The 26,957-nt window shown below is 42.2% G+C and overlaps 1 protein-coding gene and 1 long non-coding RNA gene across 2 annotated transcripts in view; one reads left to right on the forward strand and one right to left on the reverse strand.

The window, feature by feature from the left end:
* Positions 1-296: 296 nt before the first annotated feature.
* LOC128112856 (uncharacterized) lies at positions 297-24,469 on the reverse strand. The gene is made up of 5 exons (XR_008219203.1): positions 21,958-24,469; positions 5,192-5,301; positions 3,246-3,449; positions 2,143-2,536; positions 297-1,075 (listed from the first exon to the last, which is right to left on the reverse strand). It is a non-coding gene; the product is annotated as an uncharacterized LOC128112856 (long non-coding RNA).
* The window catches only part of Chsy3 (chondroitin sulfate synthase 3), a 241,700-nt gene continuing 235,588 nt past the window's right edge, over positions 20,846-26,957 (forward strand). Inside the window, exons 1-2 of the mRNA XM_052742230.1 lie at positions 20,846-21,761; positions 24,482-24,765. Of these exons, the coding sequence (XP_052598190.1) occupies positions 20,954-21,761; positions 24,482-24,765 (1,092 nt within the window). The 5' untranslated portion in view covers positions 20,846-20,953. The remainder of the gene's footprint in view (positions 21,762-24,481; positions 24,766-26,957) is intronic.

Here is a 26,957-nt window from a genome sequence, read left to right on the forward strand (position 1 = left end):
TGCATATTGCTTAGTGTATAAGGAAAACAACTTCAGTATTTATCATGGACCTGACATAGTTAGCGTCCAGCCCCCCTTTCTCTCCCTCTCCCTCTCTCCCTCAATTCTTCCCTCCCCAGTCTCTCTTCCCCTCTCTGTCATGTTCCTCTCCCTGTTCTCTCTCTCTCTCTCTCTCTCTCTCTCTCTCTCTCTCTCTCTCTCTCTCTCTCTCTCTCTCCTCTCTCTCTCTCTCTCTCTCTCTCTCTCTCTCACACACACACACACACACACACACACACACACACTCACACACATACACATACACACACACTCACACACACACACACATACATACACACACAGTTTCTATTAATAATCTGCAATAAATGAGATCTATGCTGATTATGCCAGAGAAGGAAGCAAACTGAGGTCCAAGGTATTCAAGGAACATATTCATAGATAGGAAGAGAAAGATTTGAGGTCTGATTACTTACAGCATAAATAATCTTTAAATGACTATAATGTAGCCTTTCAAAAGGAGCCATATTTAAAGCACACTTACCCCTGTTTTCTTGAAAATCCTACTTGTAATGAATGAAACAACTCTAACACAATCTAGTGTTAGATAAAATACAGCATCAACTGCCTCACATCACAAAAATTCCAAAAAGTGGGTTTCCAAACACTGCTGGATTTCCAAACATCCAGCTCCTCTCATCAACATGGCTCCATTTTCTAACTGTCATGACTGAAGTGACCCCATGTGCCTGAGGCTCCAGAAGTTCGTAAAGAAAGGAAAGCAATGTTCTTCCAGCAATCACTCTTGGGAGGGTCATGGGTCACATGACTGAGGCTGAATGGTGGCCAGAGCATTGCTATGGCTAAAGATAGTCAGCTCCACCTATGTCACAGAGACCGAACAGGAATACTGCAGAAGAAAGGTCGTATGATTTCCTAAAAGGATACTAGTCATGCAATAATTAAAAATGTAAAAGCGCAGAATGCTCCCAGTGTCCGTTCACATGTACTGACGTCATGAATTACTGTAGCAACCTCAGGAAACTCAATGAGATCAATGCTCTCTTTGTCATTTCAGCTATCAGCAACAGAGACAGAGAAACATTCCTTAAATTCACATCATATATAAATCTTAAGACGCTTCACAAGTTAATTACATATCTGGTTGACTGGCATTAGAGGAATAATGTAAAACGTCACACACTCAGATCTAAAGGTGTGACACCAGAACCAAGTATCAGCTTCTAAGGATTAAATACATTAAATAAATGAAACCAGACTTTGATCTCATTTAGTACTTTAGTGTTTGATAATAATTAATCTTTTAGACAATAGTCTAATATCTTATACATACTAACTCTAACTTGAAATTTCCTGAAAGTATAAAATCAAGAAACAGAAAATCTATGTTGGATAAATGGCAGCTTTAGTCACATTCTTGGGTTGAAGAATGTGAAATAAGTTCAGAAATAAAAAAAAAAACACTGAATCAACAGCAGCATTTATTAACATTTTATGTAAATAGTATTGAGAAAATAACTTAATTTTAATGAAGTTATTACTGCCTACACATGGGGAAAATGTTTATGGCATAAAGCTTGATATGCATCAACATATATGTACCATGTCTTTTTTTCTTTTCTCTCTCTCCTTCCTCCAATCTTTCCTTTTGTTTTATTTCATAGGCAGGCTCACTGTCTACCTCCCTATCTGGAATTCACCATCCTCCTGTCTCAACCTATGGAGTGCTGGGATTAAAAACATACACTCTCCTATTCAGCTGATATTTATTTTATTTTTTTCCATCTTCAGGTCTCCAGGTGGTAAAAAATGAAACTCAAGGCATTTCCAGGATGTACCTGGCATTAGAACTGTGTGAATTCTAGGCTTGTGCCTCTAGCACCTGGGATGCTCCTAAAGTTATGTTGTGCACAGTGGTTGCTGCTGGCACAAATGTTTTGACACCGTGAGGCTCTCAAACCTCTGCCTCATGTGTCTTGAGTCTCTGTAGATAACAACATAGTGTAGGGTGCATACGTCCTGGCAATTTCTCTTGGAATGACTACAGTAGCTAATGGTCATGGGACCCACAAATCTTGGTCCCATTTATATATACTACAAATGGCCTTAAATCTACCTCCTTACCTGTTGGGAATGAGCCCAGAGGATCTTATTCATGAGGCAATATTTTACCAAAGCTAAGGATGACAGTTTTTCTCAAGAAGATTTTACTTCCAACTCTGCAAAATGTCTGGGATCAAGAGAAGCAAATAGGTTGACTCTCAGCTTGAAATAAGAGGACGGAGAAGTACTGAAGATAAATAAAACATTGCCACAAAAAGAAAAAAAAGCTTTCATATTGTGTTGCATAATCAAGATCTCCAGCCTGAATGGGGGCAGGTTCCATAGAGCTGCCTCCAAAGTAAAACTGCAAGTGATAGGGAAATTGTGTCAACTTTAGCCTCTTGGAAGGGTACTCATCTGCTCTGACGTGGGGATGTTGCCCAATACAGGTGCCAGCAGCATCTGCAAGCAGCAGCTAGATATGGGATGAAGAGATAATCATTAACAAGAAAAGCAGAATAAATATTAAAAAAAAAAAGCAACAACCAACCAATGAACAACTAGAGCGGTCAGGCATCAGTAGCTAGACTCTGACCCCCACGGACTATTGGAACTTCAAGTGACAGATCTCTTCTCACTCAAGAGACAAGCCTGTGTTCTGTTGGTCCATCAGAGGGTCTTGGGGGTTCTAGGAACATTTGATTGTAACTCTACTTCTCAAGTGGTGCTGTTAGCCATGTTTAATACTCAGGAAGTCAACAGACACACCTGAAAGTTCTACGTCATGAAGGGATGTTGTGTGCACGTGTGCACATGCATGTGTATATGTCTCTCTGTGGGTAACTTCAAATGAGAGAGCACAGCTTTCACAGAAGCTGTAACTCCATGGGTTCCATTGTTTTGCAAGAATGTGTGAAAACTTGAATGAGGTCAAGGCCTCTTCTGTTCCAGGTCTACAATGTCCCCAACACAACAAACCACACTCATTTTGTTGGTCATTCACAACTAGTGTGTAAGTCCCATGAAATAAAGTCAAGGAACTTTGGTCTGCTTTACCTAGATAAGAATTCCTAGCACCCAGTGCCTGTGGTTGATATATTGTGTACCCCAATAAACTTATCTAGGGGTCAGAGAACAGAACAGCCACTATATTAAAGATAGGTTTAGGTAGTGGTAGCACATACCTTTAATCCTAGCATTTAGGAGTTCAGAACCACACTGGAAACAGCCAGGCATGGTGACACACGCCTTTAATCCCAGGAAGTGATGGCAGGAAGCAGAAAGGTATATAAGGCATGAGGATCAGGAACTAGAGCCTTTGTAAGCTTTTAGCTTTTAGCAGCAGTTCAGCTGAGATCCATTCGGATGAGGACTCAGAGGCTTTCAGTCTGAGGAAACATGATCAGCTGAGGAATTGGCAAGGTTGGATGTGGCTTGCTCTGTTTCTCTGATCTTTCAGCATTCACCCCAATACCTGGCTCTGGATTTGTTTTTATTAATAAGACCTTTTAAGATTTGTGCTACAAGTGCCATGTAGCTAGTGCTTAGGAATCTTTACTGAATAAAGGACTGGAAAAGTAATCCCTAGCATTGAAGTGGAAGTGCCATGGTTAGATCTTTATACAAAATGGTTTGTGTGCACATGAACATTTGAGTTATATTTTAATATTCTAATATAAGGAATTTGCATCAAGCACTTTCTGTCCCAGATCTGTTTCAATCTGAGAGTGTTTGTCTTGTTGTATTAACTTAAATAACATGATACCTTGCAAATATAACCTATTTCAACCGAAGTTAAAGTAAGAATGCAACAAGTATTTTGGAATTTCCACCCACATTCTAGTAACTGTGAGTATATGGTGGGTGCTCTTAAGGGCAGTGTTTCTACACAGCTAAACAAATGTTTTTGTCCTAGCTGAGCTCTGAAGTCCTTAAATTTTAGTGTGATAAAATGTACGGCATAGGAATGCATATCCAAGACCATGGATAATCTACTTTATAAAAAAATACGGGATTGTCAAGGGTAAATTTTATTGGGTTTTCAGTGTATTTTCAAATCGACCCTAATCTCTTATAAAATGTAAATGTAATTTACAAAAAAATGTAAATTACACTAATTTTAATCCAACCATGATTTTAATAAGCTTCAACTGCTGTACTTATGCACCTATTTAGACGTTTGAAGTTAAAAACTTCAAACAAGAAGGAGTTCTTCCTCCCTCTGTTCACAACTCAAGCTCTTCTTTGTCCACCAACACAAGATTGTAACAGCAAATTCGTCACTGGGTGCCTGCTCCTCACAGCCACCAGCCAGGAGTTCCGTCCCAAGCAAACACTGGGCAGGCTAGACTATGCCCAGCTTTATCTCTCACTCCAAATTGTTGGTGCTGCTTGCCTGATTGCTGCATTTTGATGATGAGAGCTGTTTCTGACATTGCGGGTAAAATCAAAAATTTCTATTTCTTGTTATAAGTATTTGAATCAGTTTAATTTCAGAAAGTCCTAAGATTGCAAGGTGAGCTGTTAAAAAAATTGCTGCTATTTATAATCACTTATCTGCTTGAAGCAGGATTTTATTTTTGAACCACTCCAACAAAAAAATATCCACAGAATAAATTGTAGGCTGATTTTTTTCCCTAATACTGTAATTGTCATCTACAATCCCCAATGTCAAAATTGTCACCCCTTCCTTAGTCTATCATGCTCATCAAAGCAGCCCACTTGTTCTGGATTGAACTTTACTAGTGAGCAACTTAAAAAAAAATGAAGCCCTTTTAAATAATTATACATTCATTTGTTTTAAGTCAGAGGTTAGAATGGGATGTTTCTTCTTCTCTCTTCTAATTCTGCTACTGGAAATGATTTGAAAATCACAACTGTAGTTTGTGAGTCACTGAACCTTTTCTGAAAAAGCTAAATGTCGAATATTTTATGGTTTTTTTTTTTCAAGGAGGCAAAATCAAGGACCTTAATATTAAAATACAAAAATTATTAAAGTATAAATCCTTTTTGGGAACAAAGTGGGCAAAGTTCACTTTAAATTTGTAGACTGTATCAAATGAGGTAGAAGGGTGGTTTGGCCTGTGGGATGTAGTTTGTCAACCTCTGTTCAAGCACAATTAGTACTCACCTTCTCACTGTAAAGACAGCAGAGTGGAAATTCTTGCGAAGGGATCACAGGAACCATAGGTCTAGGAGGAGAGTACGACTGCAAGGCTGGCCTGGTGATGTCTGACATTGCTGCGCCATTAATGAGCAAGAGGAAAAGAGGCACAGACATTAGCAGCAACAGACACCAAGCCACAGCTGAACTAAAAAATAAAACCACCGAAAATGACCACATGGGCGTTCACCGTGTAAAAACCACATTCAGCAGAGTTCTTCCTTTTTCAAATACAACTCTACCAAACTCTTCTTAAATGCAAAATGAAATATCCTTTAATTCATAATGATCCATACCTAATGTACTAGGAATTCTGGAGGCTGAGAAACAAAGAATGTGGAGGTGCAATTCTTCACCTTGACTCAATTGCACACTTGTTTGAAAAGTTTAGAACTGTAATTTAAGGAATAAAAAAAGCAAAATTTACAAAGGTAAATAGCTTCTTTTGTTCTTCCCAGAGTCACAACTCTACATGTTAAGATTTAGACTTGAATATAGTCATGCAATTTTGGCTAGAACAGCAGGAAATTACGTTGCTTTTGGTAGGAACAAATTCTGTCTAATCTTGTCTTTTAAATTCTCTAGAGCACTAACCTTGTCTTTTAAATTCTCTAGAGCATTAACAATTAAGGTTGAGAGAGCAAAAATCTACCCTTTGTACAGATGGTCTGAGGAGGTAAATTTAAAGTTAAGTTTTTCTTGACAGAAGTATTTCAATTAGTAAAGGAAGAACAGTTGGAACATGTCCACTTGGAGTTTCTAATGAGATAACCATTAGATTGGTCAAGGAATCCAATATCAATTGGTGACAGCAGCAAAGGACAGACATGCACTGCAATCCTACTGCTGAAAGAACACAAGTAAATTATGCCCCAAAAGAAAAAGAAATGAACCTGTATTTGCAATCCTCTCAAGTGTACTGTCAATTTACCATTTCACAAGGCATAGTGACTACCTAGAGAGATGTGGTAAATGACACCCCACAGTGGGGAGATGTACATGTTCTCTAGTTGCGAAGAATTTCAGAGGGCAAAAGATCCAGTTTGTCTTTTTAAAACAAAATATAATTTGAGAAATGCAAGAGATGTAGACAGAACCCATTACTAATAATATTCAAGAGCCACAGAAAACAATACTAATTCTATGGGCTTGATAGGATTATTAGAAATTTGATAGTGTTACGAAATGATTATTGGATCCAGTTATTGATGAAGTAGGAAGAGACAAAACTAAAATACCTAAATTAAAAACTGTTGAAGCTGGATATCCAGAACAGGAAAACAATTGTTCCTTTGTAAAAGATTTTTAAAACAGCCAAGGGGGATTCTCAATACTAAGCCTAGTTAGATGGCCACTGTGGGCTCCTTCCTGAAAGTTTAACATTAGTTTGACAAGAATGACATTCAGGAAACACCAAGTCAAACAGATCCATTAAGATTGCTAATATAAGATCCATTCCTCAACTAAAAGAAATCTGAATTTGCAAGAAATGTATTTGAGCTGTTACTTGGGGTATGTTTGTAGTGCTGTAGGAATTCCAACAGTTTGGTTGTAGGGGTGACTGTTATTTCTAACTCCTGGATGAAAACTGAGATTGTCAGAGCTCTGCTCACATAACCTTACCCTTCAGTGCTGCCAACATTCTGTCTTCCAACTACCAGCCCTTTAACTGTTTTTCAAGAGACTTTCACTGACAGCTGGGATGCACTGTGAACCCTACAAGGAAAGGCTCCAAGTGTTGGGGAGTGAATATTCCTGGAAGCAACCATTAATCAATGACTGATTTGTTTATTAATGAACACCCAAATTCTTTTTTCCTACAGTGGAATAATCCATATTCCGTGTCCTATATTGTTATCAGAATCTTCAAATGGAATTAAACTTTAGTTATGCACTGTCATAGTTACTGTTCTATTCTACAGCTAAGAGATATCATGACTAAGGCAACTTAAAAAAAGAGTATTTAATTGGGGACTTGCTTACAATTTCAGAGGGTGAGTCCATGTTCTTCATGGTGGGAGCATGGTGGCAGGCAGGCAGGCAGGCAGGCATGGAGCAGTAGCTGAGAGCTTACCTCTGATCCACAAGCAAGAGGCAGAGACAGGGGTAGGGGAGAGATGGAGACTGAGAATGGTTATGACTTTTCTCAAAGTCCATGCTCAGTGACACACCTCCTCCAACAAGGCCACACCTCCTAATCCTCCTTAAACAGTCCACCAATTGGGAAACAAACCTTCAAACATATGAGCCTATTAGAGGGCATTTTCACTCAAATGATGACATCTAGCAAGGTAGTGGGCTTCAAAATCTGTAATCATTCATTTTCTTTCCTTATCACTATGTTTCCTGTCTACATTCTTTCTACTAATGTTTCCAAATATCCATTTGCCCTGAAAGCCTGGAGTCAAAACCTGTTTTCTGGGGAGCCCAAATTAAGACACACAGAGATAAAAAAAACATTTACTTAAAAAAAAAAAAAAGGAATGGTTCTTCTATGTTTTGGGGCTGAAGAACCTAGTATTTAGACGTGGATCTATTTTCCCCCTGAGTGCTCTTGACTTTCATATTATCTAGTTTAACTTAATGTCTCAGGATTTTAATTACTCCAATTATTAAGGAAAATGAACACATTGCAATACAAACTTTGGTAGCTTAAGAACCATGTAAGTGAATAATGGATTCTTGGCTCTTGCCATCAGAGTTTCTGATTCAGGAAGAATTGAGATTTATAATTAGTTTTACCAAATCCAAACTTAGAAATACTTACATAGGTATTCTGAGCAACAACCTTGGTACCAAGATTTTAATTACCTGTAAGAAGTTATGACCAGTCAAGTTCTATATACCCACAGACAAGCTTTTGAGTTGACTTTGATAGCTATATACCATGTTCAAGAGTTCAGGAGTCCCAATTCCGTGCCACTAATACTAAAAGCTAAATTTAATTTTAATTTGATTCAGGTGGCACAGTTACTATTCCTGTCTGTGTTTCTGTAAGGGTAGACGTGGGAAATTAAGGCAGGGGTGGGGGGAATCCTGCCCAGATTGGAGGGTGTGGTGAGTAGAACACCAGCAGAATTGGGAGTGCTGTGCTCCACACCCTCACTCATTTCTGGCTGTGCCTCAACCATTTCTCATTTTGAATCCCCTTGTGCCTAGTTAGGAGATGAAACCAGAAAGTATTCCTGCTGAGAAGTCATGTAACTTCCACGCTCATATTTGCTCTTAATCTTCACTGGAAACTTTTTTTTGCCCCCTTTCTCCCCACATAAGACTCAAAGATGAAGCCACAGATACCAATAAAAGAATTACCACCACATGCCCTCTTCTTCCCTGCCTCATAACATTTTAATTAAAATAATTGTGTATTTGTGCATGGTGTGTATGTATGTGTGTGTGTGTGTATGTGTGTGTGTTTGTGTGTGTATGTGTGTGTGTATGTGTGTTTGTGTGTGTGTGTTTGTGTGTGTGTATGTGTGTGTATTTGTGTGTGTGTATGTATGTGTGTATGTGTGTGTATGTGTGTGTATTTGTGTGTGTGTATGTATGTGTGTGTATGTGTGTGTGTGTTAGTGTGTGTGTGTATGTGTGTGTGTGTGTTGTATGTGTGTGTTCATGGTTACACATGTGTAGAGGAGGTTAGGGGTTGACTGTGGGTGTTTTGCTCTATTGATTTCCAGCTTACTTCTTTGGGATCAAGTCTCCTGAATTTGGAGCTTACTGTTTGGGCTAGAGTGGTTGCTCAGTCTTCTCTGGTGGTGTCCTTCCTGTATCTGTAACCCCTTCTGCCCCAGAGCTGGAGGTACGGAAGCTTCTGCCTTTATGTGACTGCTGGGGATTCAAACTCAGGTCTTTTTCGTGCAGTAATCACTTTACTCGTCTCCTCACATCTCCAGCCTCCTGTTTCAATCCTTACAATCCTTACATCTATGATACCCATTTTAAATAAGTTCACACTATTTTCTTTGGATTTAGCATCCCCCTCTATTGGAGGAACATAATTACTCTTTTAATTTTATTAAGATGGTAGTATTATCTTCCATCCTCAGTAAATTTTATGACTGTGTTTACTCTTGAAATAACCAGAGATTTTTTTCTTTGATATGACAATCCAAACTGGCCCAAATTTGAGAGTGATGTATTATTATTCTTTTGTAGAATTGAAAAGCATGTCCTCAAATCTGTACAAGATAGTAATATGTTATCACAGTTTAATTAGACTCTCAGAGCTTAATTAGAAAAGAATGACATGAAACTAATGCTCCTGCAAATTCATCCTCGCCATGTCCTTTCAGTAGCCATCCACACAAAATCAAAACAGAAGCCAAGCTACAGAATCCTTGAATGCAAAAGTAAAAATCTAAAAGTGTGGTGACATAATGTTTTTAAAACACTAAAAACTTCAACAAATGCTAATTCAAGGATAGACTGTCATGTCAGCCAAGATTCTGAGTGTAAAGCTAACAACAAAGAATTCTAACTCTTATATGTTTGTGCTTTTTTTTTTTTTTTTAAATACTGATGAGGACAGGAAATTTAAAAAATGGGATGGGGCCTCTATTCCTGTCTTTGACCAGAAGTCAAAATGTCCTTGGTCTTGTCTTGGGTGGAGGTCAGAAATGCCATATATATGCAGGCTCTGGTTCTTAAACAATTTTAAGCTCTCTGCTCTTGAGGAGGAAATTTATGTAGCCTTAGAGGCCATCGAGGTTTTGGACCTCACCTTCCCTTCCCTTGTAACATGAAAAGGTTCACCACTGCTTTGACGTCAAAAAAGGGAACACCCCTGGCCCTGGGTGGTGATGGGCTATGTAAAGTGCTCTAAAATTAGACCATGATATACTGTGGCCTCCTCCACTCAGGAAGACTGATCCAGAGACAGGCAGGCTAATTATTCTTCAATAATTATTCCCCTAATGAGATAATACACACATCCTCCTTTCAAGAAACTGCTTCTCCATGTAGACGTTGGCAGAGCTTCTGTGAGGTAGCACATGGAGACTGCACTCTTCTGAGTCTTCACCCAAAGAAGTATAACTTTTCTTTTTCCTTCCTGCTGTCTCCTCTTCTTTCTGATGCTCACCCAAGCCTGGATCTGCTGTTCTGGATTCTGGCCTTTCTCACTCTTGTCTCCTGAAACTCGTCTTCCTTCTGAGATGAAAATGCTTCTCCCCAATGTGGCTACCTGCACATGATGTGTTTTTTTTTTCTCCTCTGTTCCCATGCCAGCAGCCACTGAGAATTACAGCTTTTCCTGGCCTGTTGTTTGACTCTCAAACGCTAATAAAATTGTCCTGGAGCTTCCTCCAAATCAGTCAAAGACAAGGAACCTCAGTTTTCTCCATGACAGTGCAGGGTTTCTCACTGAAGCCTAGGCTGGCCTCACACTTGGGTCTTCACAGCTGGAGTGTTGAGATTGTTGTAGTGGTATTTGCTCCGCCTATGACCTTGGACTATAAGGCCCAAAAGAGGCGATGCTTCCTGCCATTGTAGTGACCTCTTAAAAAGAGGAGGGGAAGGGTCACATGCCCTTTCCCCCTGCTCCTCCCTGCAAGGTGGATTCGCTCAGATTAGAGGAACAATTATTTCAGCTGTCTACTCCATTCTGTATTTGTGAGTGTATTTCCTCAATTTATAGCTTAATAAATCCCCATTACCCATTAAATAGACTCACCTGGATTGATCATAATAGATTGTGGGTATGAGCTACCAACGCAAGTTTAGCCAGTTCTGAACTCCCTGGAGAACTTTTTTTGGCTCTTCCAGGAGACGAAAAACATACATGAAGGAATTTCTTTAGACTAGTGTCCTCAAGCATTTTTTTTTTAAAATGCTTTTTTACATTTGTAAAACATGATGAGGGGAGCCACATAGATGGCTCAGCAGTGAAGAGTGTGGCCTGCACTTGCAGATGAAAAAACTTGATCCCCAGCATCCGTGTTTAGTAACTCCAGTTCCAGGGGGAGCCAACATCTCTGACCTCCATGGGCACATGCACATACCTATACAGACACACACACACACACACACACACACACACACACACACACACACACACACACTTTAAAAATAAATGTTTAAAGATTGTCTAGGATTGCAAATATTATTTGAGAAATTAAAAATTAGAAAATCCAGTTAGTCATCTATTAATATAAAACACTCATTATGTGTTAATGTGAACAAATAAAATAATTTATGATATTAAAACGTTTCCAAAACCAATAAAGATGATGATGATTGTAGAAAAAAATAGCTGACATCCTAGTGCTAACATAGTCATAAAACTTTTCAGGACTAGGAGACTTTTGGGCCATTGTTAGTTTGGTATGAAGTTAAATAAGAATCATTCTGTCTGCAGCCACTTTAAATCAATTATAAACCATGCCTGCCTCACTTGAGACGTAGAATTTTGGGGAGAATATTCAATCTGCAAGCCTAAGGCATGACTCTTGACAATCTATTTAAAGATGCGATACCCAAGCTTGCCTGCACCCTAGTAAAGTATTCTGAAATTTAATAATACTTGTGATCAACAAGGACAGTGTCTAATCCCCCTCTTAACACTTCTTTTGCAACAATAATGTGACAATGAATACAAATAATACCCATACAGTCAATACATACACATACACACACACACACACACACACACACACACACACACACACACACACACCACCTTGTTATGTATTCTATCAAATATATTAATATGTGAATATTTTAGAAAGCAGCACAATCATTTTAGAAACAGTTTCAAATTAATTTCTGAAAAACCTGGTCTTAAAGGCTTGCTCCCTAGAGACAGAATTGTTGAGAAGACAAAAATGCAATATTAAGATTTTACTTTTTCAAACGTGGCTACAAGAAAATCTTAGATGACAAAATTGTGTGTTGTTGCAGTACAGCCTTGTCCCTGCAGAACAGGAAGACAGAAGTAACCAGCAGGGACTAAATACTCAGCAGAGGAAGGTGGCATGTATATTTTTAAAATACTAAGATTAATATCTGAATTGTAGCTTATTAATATCTTAGGAGCATAGTGAAGAGAGAAAATTAAAAGTAGAAATATTTTTAAGAAATAAATTCAGATTTCTGATTAAGTCCTCTCTAAAATTGTTCCAGTTCACTATATAATGAAAAAGTTCTTTCTCTTTAGAAAAACAATCCTCACATCAGAAATGGTGTGTCTTTGTGAGAATTCAGTCAGGCATTTTTCTCACAGCTCAGACAAATGCAAAAAGGAAGACAGGGATATTTCTTTCATTTGAAATGTCTCTTGACCTCTTCCTAAATGACACTGTTATATGAGTTACCATTCTGTTGCCATGAAGAAAGCATCTTGATCAAAACAACTCCAGGAAGAAAGAGTTTATTCGAACTTATGACTCCAAAGGGCTAGAGTTCATCTTGGCAGGGGGTCATGGCAACAGGCAGAGAAAGCTTGGGTGAAGAAGCAGCATCTGGCTGATTGTGATCCCATTTTCATCTACGAACAGGAAGCGAAATAAGAAAACAGGAGGTGGGGCAAGGTCATGGTCCCAGGCTGTTTTCTGTTGCTTCCATAAACACCATGACCAAAAGCAACCTCTGGAGGAACTGCTTGCTTCCATGTCGGGATCACAGTCCATCATCCCGTGAAGCCAGGGCAGAAACTCAAGCTTGTGCCCATGGCTCCCTAGGTTCACTTTTTTTTTTTATACAAGTCAGGCCCACCTGCCTAGAGGCGGCACTGCCCATATTGGACTGGGCTCTCCCACAGCAACCATTAGTCAAGAAAATGTTCCCCAGATATGCCCTCAGACCAATCTGTTGGAGTCATTTTTTCAGTTGAGGTTCTTTTACCCAGGTGTCCCCAGTTTGTGTCAAACTGACAAGAAAACCTAACCAGCAAAACCATAAACTCTCAAAAGTCCTCTCCCAGTAATGCATGGAAGACAGAAGGGTCCATAACCTGGTAAGGATCCCCCAACTGGGACCAAATTTTAAATACATGAACCTTTGGGGGGACATTTCTTTCTTTTTTTTTTTTTTCTCGTGTGTTCTGTCTCCAAGCTTTAATTACAAAAATCCTCCAGAGGCTGGGGATGTGGCCCAGGCGGCAGAGTGCTTGTCTAGCAGGCATGAAGCTCTAGGTTCAGTCCCCAGCACCACACAAACCAGGCATCGTGGGGCACGCCTGTATCTCAGCGCTCCCGAGAGCGACTGTATTGAAATCTGAAAGAAAACTCAAAGGGAAGGCAAACTTTAGTCCTGGCAGCTGCCCATAGGGGAATGGAGACGAGAGGAGCTGGGGGTTGGGGCGGGGGGTGCTGTATGAGTGAAGGAGATCATGGAGATCAGCCATACTGGGGACAAGCGTGTGTGTGTGTGTGTGTGTGTGTGTGTGTGTGTGTGTGTGTGTGTGTGTGTGTGTGTGCGTGCGCGCATGCAACTGTGCCTTGAAATGCAGAGCAGTGGTAGAGCACATGCCATATAGCAGGGCCCTCTCTCTTTTCTTAGTACAAAGGAGAGGCAGAGGTAGGTGGGTCTCCATGAGTTCCGGGCCAGCCAGGGTTACACAATGAGACCCTGTCTCAAAACGAAACAAGAGAGCGAGCTGGTTGTGACGGCACACGCGGGCAGGACATGCTAAGGAGACAGGGACAGCAGGCTAACAACACTGAGACCTTTGAAAAGGAAAAGAAACAGTGGATGCGGAACTCCACCACTCACCAGTGTCTTCAACGGGCAACCACAGACTCCTGATGGCTGGCTGAGTCGCTGGGACTGCGCCCGCTGCCCTGGCCTTCTTGCTGCTTCAGGCTGCCCCCGAAGCCTTTCCAATGTTGACCCCTGCTCCTTGCAGCCCCCAGAAATCTATATGATAGTTCTGTCCTCCACCAGGCCCCGTATCCCCGAGACTTGATGATCAGACCCATCTCTCACCACAGATCCAAGTCTAAACCTTTCCCTAGGTCAGCCATTTCTCAACCTGCAGGTCGTGAACCCTTGGGGAAGGAAGGCCTTGAACGACTCTTTCACAGAGTCGCCTAAGACTGTCGGAAAACACGTCGGAAATTGACATTACCATTCATAATAGCAAAATCACAACTAGGAAGTAGTAAGGAAATATTTCTATGGCTGGTGGTCACCACACCCTGAGGAACTGTATTTTTGTGGGGAGGTGGGGTGCAGGGCAGGGTTTCTCTGTGTAGCCCCGGCTGTCCAGGAACTCACTCTGTAGACCAGGCTGGCCTCGAACTCACAGAGATCCGCCTGCCTCTGCCTCCCGAGTGCTGGGATTAAAGGCGTGCGCCACCACCACCCATCTGAGGAACTGTATTAAAGGGTCGCTGCATTAGGAAGGTTGAGAACCAAAGGTCTAGGTGTTCTCGCTGCCTTTGCTGAGCTGGGCCTAAAAGTCCTTCAAGATCGCACTTCACCAATCTTGTATTCGCAGCACTCGCTTAGCTCAGAACACTGGACTTCCTCCCTTCCGCCGCATCCTACCCCGTCCTGCCAACACTACTGAAAACCCGGGATTCGAACTCGAAATCTCTGGAGCGGCCCGCCTAGCCAAACCCCCGGCCCGCCCAGGGGAACGACGCGCACGCGCCTTGTCAGACGCAACGAGCTCCCGCCCCCTCCGTAACCCGCATGCGTGCTGAAACCAGGAGGGACATTTCTTATTCAAATCAACCCAAATGACATTCTTTCTTGCCACGTGGCCTTATCAGTGATCATTTGGGCAGATTATGTTATCTCAGTCAGGTAAATCTATTGAAAAAAATGTTGAACTTGCACTATTTGTAAACAAATGAAACATTTTCTTTAAGCTGCATATTATGGAGAATTTCAAATTTCTCCGAAGGTACCCCCCCCCAATTCCAAGCCCCACCCCTAATGCCATCAAGCTTCACATGTGTCAGGATCCTGTGTCACCTCAGTGAGTATTGTTTGAAATCATCATACCATCTCACCTGAAAATAAAGATTGTTTTGAAAAATCATACCCTAATAGCATTACCATATGTAAAAACAGAATTAACAATTAATAATATCCTTCTAAAAGTCAAATGGCCAGTCACTGTAGAAAAAATTAACCACTGCATCCTCATTTGGTTACCCAAGTATAGATTATCATCAGGTCATGACCCACACAATTTGTAATCTGCTCTAAATAATTGTTTTTTTTATATTTCACTATGTAAACTTTGAACATTCCCTCCTGTGCTGATTTATGACAGAATAAAAGTATAAAAAAATGGCTTTCTTATTTTCCATGGCTATAACAACCCTCAATGTCCAAAGTCCTGATGGCATAATTTATCTCAGAAGCAAACTGTGTTACCATTATGATTACTAACCACTAGATGACACAGTTGCTTCACACACATAAAATCAATTCAGTCTTGATCTGTTAAGGAAAAAAGGTACTAATATCTGAAATAGATTAATAGAATCCCAAATCAAAGGGCCTCAGAAGTATGTGTTAAACTGTTTATTTAAATATTTACCTGGAGCATAGCAATCAGAAGTAGGTACTCTTCCCCAAACTCACTTTTACCAGCTAGAGCTAACTCTTTAGGAATACTCCTATACACAAGAGAACACCTCCGGAACAGTCACACCTTTGTCCCACCTGGTCTCCAGTGGTTGATGATACACTCATACAATCCTACCCTTCCATCATGAAGAAAACCCGCACCCTGAATCCAGATGACAATATATCCCAATAACTTTTTTCTCTGAGGAGTTGTGAATGAATCCATATGTTACAACAGTTACCTCTGATCACCTCTGAAATCCTTAAAAGATGAAGGGAGGCCAGGGATTCAATTTTGTGATTTCCCTTGTAAAGGAATTATGATTTTTGGACATTTCTGTTCTTACTGCCTTTCTCAAAACTGGCCATCATGCTGCTTCAGGGAGATTTTACCTGGCGATTTGCTAGTTCACATTCTGAGACATGCTTCTCAGATAAGAATAGCAAATGTACTGGGGACCTTCTTTGCAATTATGTTTCATTTCCGACACATAATCTCTTACTCTTGGGTGATAGTTTCCACGTAAATATGCTGCTATTACCTCTTGTTCAGATAGTTTTCTTTTCCTTAAATTCCTCCTAGAATATATATTGCTTGTTTTTAATTAAAAAAAATCCCAGAAAAATATTTATTCTAAAATTCACGTATTTTCAAGGTTAAAATAAGTATAAAAAAATTGTTTCACTGGCTTTGGGAAACACCAAATAAGTAACTATAGGAATCTCAGTAAACATAATACTTACTCCAGATTAATAAAATTAATAAAATCACAGTGCTCAGTGGGTAAAGGTGCCTGCAGCCAAACAGCTCGGATTCACACCCCGACACCTACTGTACTGCTTCCGACTTCTTCATATGCACACGGCACAAGATCCGCCACCCCCCGTGAAAAAAGAAAATGTAATTTAAAATATTCAGAACATTAAAAAAAAAGTCTCACAACTTCTCCTTAAAAATGAGAAGTGCAGACGCTGTGGGTGAAGAGCGAAAAGGTGTTTTACCTTTCTTATTTGCTAAAAGTATTTTTTTTTAACTTTGGCAAGCTTGTATTTGAGCTCATGGCCTCACACGTGCTAACCGTGGCCCCTTGCACTGGTATATACCCCCAGCTGCTAGGAGTTTTAAATGCCTTCTACAACAAATCTCCCCTTCTCTAGATTTTTCTCCCCATAGGCATTAGGGTGAACTTACATAAAAAATTTTTTTCTTCTTGTAAAACACAAATAACAACCATAAGATTGCTCTACATAGCATCTTTATTGTGACTTAGAAGAAATCCAGAGATTTTGCAAATAGTTATAAGACACTAAATATACACTATCCACTGTTAGCCACTAGCTACATGTATCTATTAAACACTGAAACTGTGGTTCATATGAATTGTTATGTGCTATAATGGCCTTAAAAAAACAGTGTCACTAAAAGGAATATAAAACATCTCACTAATAATTTTATACTGATACCATATTATAATGACATTTTGGATATGTTAATTTGAGAGCAAGAAAAATAATCAGACTAATTTATTTTTAAAGGTGGCTGTTAAACATTTTAATCACATATCTTACATTTGGAGTTCATATTAGTTCTTTTGTACATTTCTGGATATTTTTTTTTTTCAGTAGGCCAACAGCTCCCTCCCATTTCCAACCTCCCCTAGCTTCTGGTAATCTTCAGTAGGCAGTTCCTGTCCCAGAGGCTTGGTGCCAGCCAATTCTCTCTGCCCAAAAGTTCTTCCGAAGCTGTGAGAAGAGGTTTTTAATTTTTTGAATATTGAAATTATGTTTTACTTATTCACAGGGGTGGCATATTTCGTGCCGGGGAGTGAATTCAAGTCATTTGGCTGCAACTAATCTTATGGTTGGTTCCTTTATTTTTGCCTATGTTTGATAGAATTATCATAAAGAACTCTGGTATACCACTTTTAAATTGTCACATTCCCATGCACATCACCACTATGGTTCTCTATTTTGAAGACATGGGTAGACGAGCCAGCACGTTTATTTATTTACATATGTTCTTATGTAGCACTGTAGATCTTCCTTAGTAGACTAAAGCTCCATGAAGCAGGAACCTTGTCTCTTTATTTCTGTTTCTTGATAACAGCATCAGGTTTGCAAGGGATGTTAAATACTAATAAAATTAATAAAAGAATGAAGCATGAAAACAATATTTGATAAGGTGTTTCAGTGGTAAAGGCTGCCGGGCCTGATGACCTGAGATTGATTTCCTGAGACTCATATAGTTGAAGGAAAACACACACACACACACACACACACACACACACACAAACACACACCACACAAAAGTAAATATAAATAGGAGGTGATATGGAAAACTTTGAAGAGATCAGACAGGGGCAAGAACTAACATTTCCTGGGTCTACAGTGACCTACAGGCTGTACTAAACACATTCAGTGTGCTGGTAAATTCTCACAGAAATGTGATGTTCAGGTGAGACATCTAAAGGGCAAAGGATTTGAAGCAGGTTCCCTAAATCACTCGGGTAGCACTGGATACTGCTTCAATAATACTTTCATTTTATTACAAAAAGCTCCTTGTGTCTTCCTGATTCCCAAACTGATGTCCTAAAGTACCAGAATACTCTTATGGGACCGTGTTTCTCCATCCTCCTACCTATCAGCACTGTGATACTTTGCACTGGGGTATTATGTTCAACCTAGGGTCCACTGTCAGCACACTAAACTCCGTCTCAGGAGGCAGCAATGATCTAGCTGGAGTCTCCATGTCCAAAGCTGTCCACTTTGACTGGTATGTAGTAGTGTCTTATACATGCTTGCTAAACAAACTAATCAATGGAATTAACTTTCTTCTCAATCATTCTAAACAGGCCCTGAGTAGGTTATTTGTGCCTAATGAGAATTAATGGCTTTGTAGGTCAACCCATGAACAGCACCCACTAGAATGAAGAGCAGCTGAGAGCTGTAAGGGCGTGTTTGCTGACGTGTAAGCAGACTTGGTCCTCAACCATGGACCATACGTAACTGGAAACTCTTTGTAAATGTGCTGTCCATCACGGCAGCAGCTGACCACATGGGGACATTTAAATCAGAATTAATTCAAGTTATATAAAACTGAAAATACATTTTCTCAGTCATACTAGCCACATTTCAAGTGCCACAAAATCTTATGTGGACAGCGGCTACCATGAGGGATAAAGAATATTCATTATGGCCAAAGTTCCACGAGATAACACTGCATGAAAATTAAAAAAAAATTTTTTTTTTGGTGAAGATATATTTTTAAGTCAGGATAGTCCTATATGCTTGGCTAGGTTTGTTTCCTAGCTGACATTCGACATTGAGAAAGAATCTGATCGTCTTCAATCCCATGAGTCTCAGGGCAAGCCTCAGATGTGGAAAGGAAAGGAGATTCATTGTCAAACAGAAGCAGCCTTTAGTCATCCGGGCTCATGTACAGTCAGTGACTGGTGTGGAAAGAACCCTCCTGCAATGGCTCCAGTCAGGCTCACTGTTCCAGGGATGCTGCCAGCACGGTGCTCCACAGAGCCATTACGCCTAATGCCATTCAATATCATCCCCGTTGAGGCTGATCTATAAAGCAGAACACCGAAACTGGACAGAAGTCAAAGGTTTGGGATGTCAGACACACCAGACCGTCTACGGTTAGACACACGAATCTGTTCAGAGAACAATTTTGAAATGTCTCCTTCGAAAAATTACTTAGTTTCAGATACTTTCTTCTCAATATTGAAGTGATTTTGGCCAATACAGTTTAACCATTTTGAGATCCCTCGCCGGAGAGATGAACCGTCTTCTGTCAGTGTCTCGGAATAGGCAAGAACAAAAATCACACCTTCTATTTTATTTTATGACTAAGTTCGTTGGGATGATCTCCTTGGTTTGCGTCTTTGAGGTTTTCTGATTTGTTCGCATTTTGTAATCATTTGCCGGTCCTACTTAGTCTTCTTCCCAGACAGAAAATGATTCATGCTTCTTATTTCCACACAAGAGACTACCAGAAGAGCGGAGGAGGGGACAATCAGGCAGCCCCACATTTCCCAAGTCAACAGGTGGAGCACAGTCTTCACAAGTTCTTTGGGGATTGAACAGCCCCCTCCCGCACCACCACCCCCCCCCCCCCCCAATTCACCTTCATCTCTCCAGGCCTTTGGAACGTGTATTTACAATCTCAGATTTTTTTTTTTTTTCACGCGGCACCAAGTGCTGCTGATGCTCTGGCCCGGAGAGGGAGGGGGAAAGGTGCAGGTAGGGCAGCTAGGCTGGGACTGACCGTTGGTTTCCTGGCAGTTGAGTGGAGAGAGAGGGCGCGGCACAGTGGCAAACAGTAAGCGTAGCCACTCAGAACCCAAACCGCCAAAGTGGCTCCTCCGACCCTGAACTGGGCGCAGTGGGAGAGGGTCACGCCAGGACGCCACGGTGGGAGAGGGGAGCCCACCCACCGTAGTTCGCTCTTGCTGGGGGTTCGGGGATTCTAGCTCCGCGGATCAATCCAGCCGGGCAGAGGCACCGGGAGGAGCGCGACAGAGGCCGGGGAAGCTGGGTCAGGAGGGCGGGGCGGTGGTGGGACGGGACCCGGAGCTGGAGCCAAAGGAGGGGAGACCAGGGGACCGCCGCGCTGGAAGCCGGAGGTGGCCGCACAGGCGGCGTTTCTTTCCGGAGGGGAGGCTGGCCGAGCCAGGCGCTGGCTGGGGGGCGTCCAAGGGCGGGGGACGGGGAAATACCACGACCCGCGCGCTTCTCCACGCCTGGCAGCCGCGACGCGGGTGGCTCCTCCTTCGGGCCGGTCCCGAGCCCGGCGGCGGGTGGGAGGGAGGCGGGGAGCGAGGGCGGAGGCTCCGGGAGGAGGAGGGACCAGGCGCGCCTGTGACAGGGTGGCAGCCGAGAAGCGGACGCGTTGCCGCCGCCGCTCCTCCTCCTGCAGCTCCTCTCGCGGCCGCCGCGGCCACCACCGCCGCTGCCGAAGTTTCACTCCCGACCCTCGGCGGGAGCCCCAGCGCGGCGCAGAGCGGCCGGTTCGCCTGGAGCTGCAGCGCACCGCTGGCAGCTCGGCGTGTGGCTCGCCAGCCCGCGTTGGCGCCCAGGCGGCGTTCCACGGCCCCGGCTGGGGTCGCGGAGACCCAGCGGAGGCGGCAGCCAGCCTAGGGGACCCGTGGCATCGCCCACACCGCCCAATCTGCGTCCGAGCCCGGTGCTGCCGCGATGGCCGTGCGCTCCCGCCGCCCGTGGGTGAGCGTGGCGCTGGGGCTGGTCCTGGGCTTCACCGCCGCGTCCTGGCTCATCGCCCCCCGGGTGGCCGAGCTGAGCGAGAGGAGGCGACACGGCTCCAGCCTCTGCTCCTACTACGGCCGCTTGGCCACCGGGCCCCGCGCGGGCGCGCAGCAGCCGCTCCCCCAGCCCCAGTCCCGGCCGCGGCTAGAGCAGTCGCCGCCCCCTGCCAGCCAGGAGCTCTTGGGGCCGCAGCGGCCGGAGGCGGCGCCCGGAGGTCCCAGTTTTCGGAGCAGCCCCTGGCAGCAGCCAGCTCCGCTGCCGCAGAGGAGGCGAGGACACAAGCCCGAAGGTGCGACGGCGCTTCCCGTCGCTCCAGCAGCCAAAGGGGAACCGGAGGAAGAGGATGGGGGCGCGGCTGGCCCTCGGAAGGGTGGCCGGCCAGGGAGCAGCCACAACGGCAGCGGAGACGGGGGCGCCGCTGCCCCGAGCCCAGGACCTGGGGACTTCCTGTACGTGGGTGTGATGACCGCGCAGAAGTACCTGGGCAGCCGCGCGCTGGCCGCGCAGAGGACCTGGGCGCGCTTCATCCCCGGCCGCGTGGAGTTCTTTTCCAGTCAGCAGCCTCCCAGTGCCGCGCTCGGCCAGCCCCCTCCACCTTTGCCTGTCATCCAGCTGCCGGGGGTCGACGATTCCTACCCTCCCCAGAAGAAGTCCTTCATGATGATCAAGTACATGCACGACCACTACCTGGACAAGTATGAGTGGTTCATGCGCGCCGACGACGATGTCTACATCAAAGGTGACCTCTCAGTGTCAGCTGTCCCCCCTGCCCACCTCCTAATTCATTTCGCTTCTGTCAACCCCAGCCCCTCCACTACTTCTCTGCCAGCACCTGCGGGGCTTCTGCAGCCCCCGACTCGCTATCCCCACCCTTAGCATCCTCCCACCATTCTTAGCCTGCTCCTCCTCTTCTGCAGCGTGGACCCTCCTCATACCTGCTCAGCTTTATTCACTTTCCTCGCTCTTGCAGTTGTTCCTTCCGTCTGGCTCGAAAGGTGAAGAAAGGGACCTTAGTGCTAACCCAAAAGCCATTCCCGCCCCTCCCCCAAGTAGGTGATAGTTTCCCAAATCTGTCCAGAGGGGCGTGTCCTGGCTAGAGGCAAGCGAGATGCAGGATGCTGGCTTGAGCAGGACTGGAGATTTCACGTTGTTGCTTTACTCCATTTCTCCTTTGTTTCAGCTTGGTCTAGAGCGGTTTTAGAACCGCTGATGTTGAGGACAGCCATCTTTTACTGTCCCAGACCCGTGTTTGAACATTCTGTTGCTTTTAGAAACTTGCCCCACACTGAGAACCTTGGATACACCCACTAGCCCAGCGTGCTAGCTGTTCCCCATTCTCTGCCACTCTTTAATAAAACCCAGAGGCGATGAGTGGGGCTCCCCAAAGGTCAGGTGGAGAAGAGAGGTTGAAAGAGCTTTAGATTTATTTATACAGACCCTGATCGCTGCAAGCTACATCATGCGCGCTAACGGTAGATCCTTTCCAGTTCATCTTGGTGGCTGCAGTGCATGACAGAGTCTAAAAGAACTACCTAGAACCACATCATGCAGCCACAGCACGAGGAAACTTTGTCAGGGAAGGGGCAGGTGTGTGTGTGTGTGTGTGTGTGTGTGTGTGTGTGTGTGTGTGTGTGTGTGTGTGTGTGTGTTTGTCTTTTGTTTTTTTATAGATTGTCAGAGGTTGTGGTCAGAGAATGTCTAAGCTCAATGGCTCAAACTTCCTTAGAGTACAGAAGTAAATCTTTCTGGTTCAGAGAGTGGAAAAGGTGGGAAAAGACAACAAAGGAACAGGCTTACCCTGAAGAAGCAATCTGTGCTTCCCATGCTTTCTAACTTGTGCTGTGGAGGGCAGCCCTTCCTCAGTATGTGCTGGCTACTTGGAAAACTATGGCTTCGTCATGATCAAGGTTAATATCCTTCGCGTAACGTACGGCCAAGCAAATCCAAAGGTCTTCTTTGGGACAAGGAGTTGACGTTAGCAGTTGATGTTCTGAGTTTTGAGTTGAGAGGAGCAGAATCACTGTGCTGGTGCCGTTTGAAATGAGAGATTTTGATATTAAGTGCAAGCAAGCCTTTTGTGACTGCATTCCTCAAATACGGTATTTATGGTTGATTCGGAAAAAAAAATGCCACTTTCAAAAGTATTGACACTTAAGCTAATTTTGCTTTCTGTTCCTTGCATTGTGGTCCTTGGACTTTAGGATAATTATCTTCCATTTCCCATCAAAAATCACAAAAGATTTCCTGGCAAGGGGGTCATGCTTTACAGTGTACATTGATCGTACTTACTTCGGCCATTTGTTTTAATTCTTTGAAGCATTGTGCCTCAAATCTTTGAAATGGCATATTCTGTTTCTATTAAAATGAAAAGTGTTTTTTTTTTAAATAAAGAACTCAGTTACAGCTTTAAAAAAAATCTGTTTTGAGAGCTAGAGGGTGCGAGATAGGATTGAGATAGGAGCCACACATGTCCTGTTAATCAAAAACAAGAGTACCAAGGCTGATTAAGAATGTGGAGGTTGACTACTTATTCTGATTTATTGCTATATAGAATATCAAATGCTTTGAGAGTTTTATTTTAAATCCTTTATTTTGATCAACTTACCACCCACAAGTCAATTTATGGCGTTATTTTTACTGCATTGGTTATAACGTTTTCCCTCTGAAGTAATGCCTTCCCAAGTTCAGTTTCAACATGAAATTTCAATTAAATTATCCCTTAAATAATGTAGGTTGTATGTGACTGAAGTTTAACTAATGAGAATCACCCAACCAAGTCAATTATTATAAAAAAACATATAGTTGAATATTGGAGCTATAGCAGTAGCTAAGTTGGCAGAGTGCTTGCCTTGGAGGCATTCGACCAGAGTTGCATCCCCAAAAACCACGTGAAAAGAAAAGGTTAGACGTGGCAGAATACTCTCTGGGGCTTTACTCTACTCTGCCAGTAGAGTCTACTTGGTGAGCTCCAGGCAAGTTAAAATGACATTGTCTCCAAAAACAAGGTCCCTGGAACCAGAAGAAGAACACCTAAGGCTGAACTCTGACTTCCTACCTGTAAGGACATAGACACAGATATGCACACAAAGAAGAATATTTATTGGCTATGAAATGATTGCCCAAACAACACAAAACACCAGCATTTGATACTGTGCTTTATTTCTGGGAACTGTCGTCGCTTCAAATGGACTAACAAATCGTCTTTATTCCCTTTATCTTTATCTCACCTCTGCTGCAAATTTGATGATTGTTAGATTTGTTAAAATTGTATTAAGATTTAAGAAATAATCGTAAGTTTGCATTTTAAAAAAATGTGGGAGGGAAAAGTGTTTCTTCTTCCCAGCGGTATAAGGTGTACGAGGAGGTTAAAAGCAATGGCGGAAGTCCTTTCACTCCATCGAACACGGTAATTGCCTGTGAAATGAGGAAAGGAGGTGACTCTTGGTTTTCTCTTTGTAGGTGATAAATTAGAAGAATTCCTTAGGTCTCTAAATAGCAGCAAGCCTCTCTACCTGGGACAGACTGGCCTGGGGAATACAGAAGAACTTGGAAAGCTGGGGCTGGAGCCTGGGGAGAACTTCTGCATGGGAGGACCTGGCATGATCTTCAGCCGAGAAGTTCTCAGGAGGATGGTGCCTCACATTGGCGAATGCCTCCGAGAAATGTACACCACTCACGAGGATGTGGAGGTGGGGCGCTGTGTTCGCCGCTTTGGTGGGACTCAATGCGTCTGGTCTTATGAGGTAAGCCTGGAGATGTGGCCCATATGTGTGTATTACAGGTGCATGCCACTTCATGTCCTGGACCAGAGTCCTATCTCTTCTTGACTTCATTTACTTAAAAAAAAATCACAGTAGCTATCTTTATGGATTTGGGAATGATTGTGGGATTTATCCTTCTTATTAGACCCAAAGCCTCTCTGAGGTTTTGTTGTTAGCATGAGCCTTAACTTTGGGCAGCCTTTTGGTTACATCGCTGCTGGATAAAATTCCTCCTACCCCTCCGTATTTGCTTTTTCTGGTGTTTGCATGCATGTGTGTTCATTTGATGTCTCTAGTGAGAGGGCTGGTTTTAGTTCCTTCCCCTGTAATTTTCATTGTTTGGTACTGTCTCAACGCTTGTTTTTCTTCTTTATTTACACGATCACAGCCCTTTGCTTTCACATGACTACAATTGGGTTTCCTTGGGGACCTTCAAGTGGGAATTGAACACTTAGTGGGAGGTCAGTGATCTGTCATTCATGACAGGTTCATTTCCAACACTTTAAACACTACTTGATAGTGTGTGAGCAATCTGGGGAAATGGCTGAGGATGTCACATAAGTGTGTTTTCACTGTTCTCTGGACTTCATTTATGTCTCTTTTGGTGACAATTTATCAACAGTCAGAATTATTTGAATAATCAGAGGGATAGACTGTTATGACATCGTGACCATTAGCTTTGTGAACTTTTTCTCTTTAGAATTTGACTTTGAAATCAAATGAATTGTCCTTTAAAATAGATTTCCTGAAAGATAATCTTAGTAACAATTGATTTGACGTTTAAATAATACATTGCAGTTTTAATGCAGTTTTGTTTTTGGATATTTGGAGTTTAATCTTATTTTACTTACCCAGTGGACACTTTTTAAAACTGCATTTTAACTTCCTTGTTTATCCTAAAAACATTTAGAAATTTAGTGTGGAGGACATATTTTATGAAAATATGTTTCATGTGAAATGATTGTACATCAAAGTTCCATGGTTCCTTTTATTATTATTTTTTCTTTCAGGAGTGTAAGTATTGCTTTAGTTTATTTAGATTTCTAAACAAAATGTTTTGTGATACAATTCAAGGAGGTATTTTGAATAATTATTACACACAAGGAAATTTCCTGATAATTATGTATTTGGAATATGTGTTAGGCAAATTTAGATGATTATATAAGTAGTTCCTTCTAATGATGAAATAGCACATTTTATTTTATAAATGTGAAACTGTCCCTTTAGCCTTTGCAAACCATTCCTGTAGTTCTGACACTTGCAGACCTGAAGAGGGATGACTGTGAGCTTGAGGTTAGCCTGAGATCTGTTGTCAGACTGTTTTACAAACAAAACAAGTGACAGTATTTGGAAGAAGATTGAGGAAGCGTTAGAGCTTTTATCACTAAAGGTAACTTCACTGAAGTCAATAAAAAAGAATCCTCTCTGCTGTAAAATTATCTGTGAAAAGGCAACAGATGCTTGGTGTATAAAATACACTCAGTTCATCTCATGGGAAGATATGCTACAGCCATTTGGGATGAATGAGTGAGAGCAAAAAGGGAAAACATGTATTTTTTAATAACTTATTGACTTAAGTTAAAAAGAAAGTTCTAACAAACTATCTTTTATTATTTTCCACATTTTCCTTGATTATGCTATGAACATCCAGTCTCTACTCAATGCTTTATCTGTTCATGTTCCATGAGAGGAAAAGGTGCTTAAGTGATGTGTAAGTTCTCTCGTAGGCTGTACATTGGTGATATTCTAGTAACGTTTGCAGTGTGTTTTAATTTGGAATGACACTTGTCCATCACTGACTTCAAAATCTGTATTAATGGATCATTTCACCATTTTGTTCTAGCTCTGGAAAAAAAAAGTTTCCTGGATGAAATACTGGGCACCCTAAGGCCTTCATACAGTGTTTAGCCTGTGGCAGGTTACTATCACATACTGCCTATCATTGTCTCAGAGCGGTACACTGTACCTAATGGGATCAAATCAGGAGCTGTGTAATGTAACATGGATTCATAAACTTTCCTTACGCGATAGTCATTAGTGATGTTGATTCATCTGTATCAAAAGAGTCAAACTAAAAATTAAAAGTTTTAGTTGCAGAGTCCATGCTTTAACGATTTTTTTTGACAAAACATTGGAAAACTGTATTCTGTTTTATTTTAGAAATTATAAAAAAA

The sequence above is a fragment of the Peromyscus californicus genome, unplaced genomic scaffold, assembly GCF_007827085.1.
Source record: "Peromyscus californicus insignis strain IS unplaced genomic scaffold, ASM782708v3 Scaffold_17__1_contigs__length_78620276, whole genome shotgun sequence".
Taxonomy (NCBI): domain Eukaryota; kingdom Metazoa; phylum Chordata; class Mammalia; order Rodentia; family Cricetidae; genus Peromyscus; species Peromyscus californicus.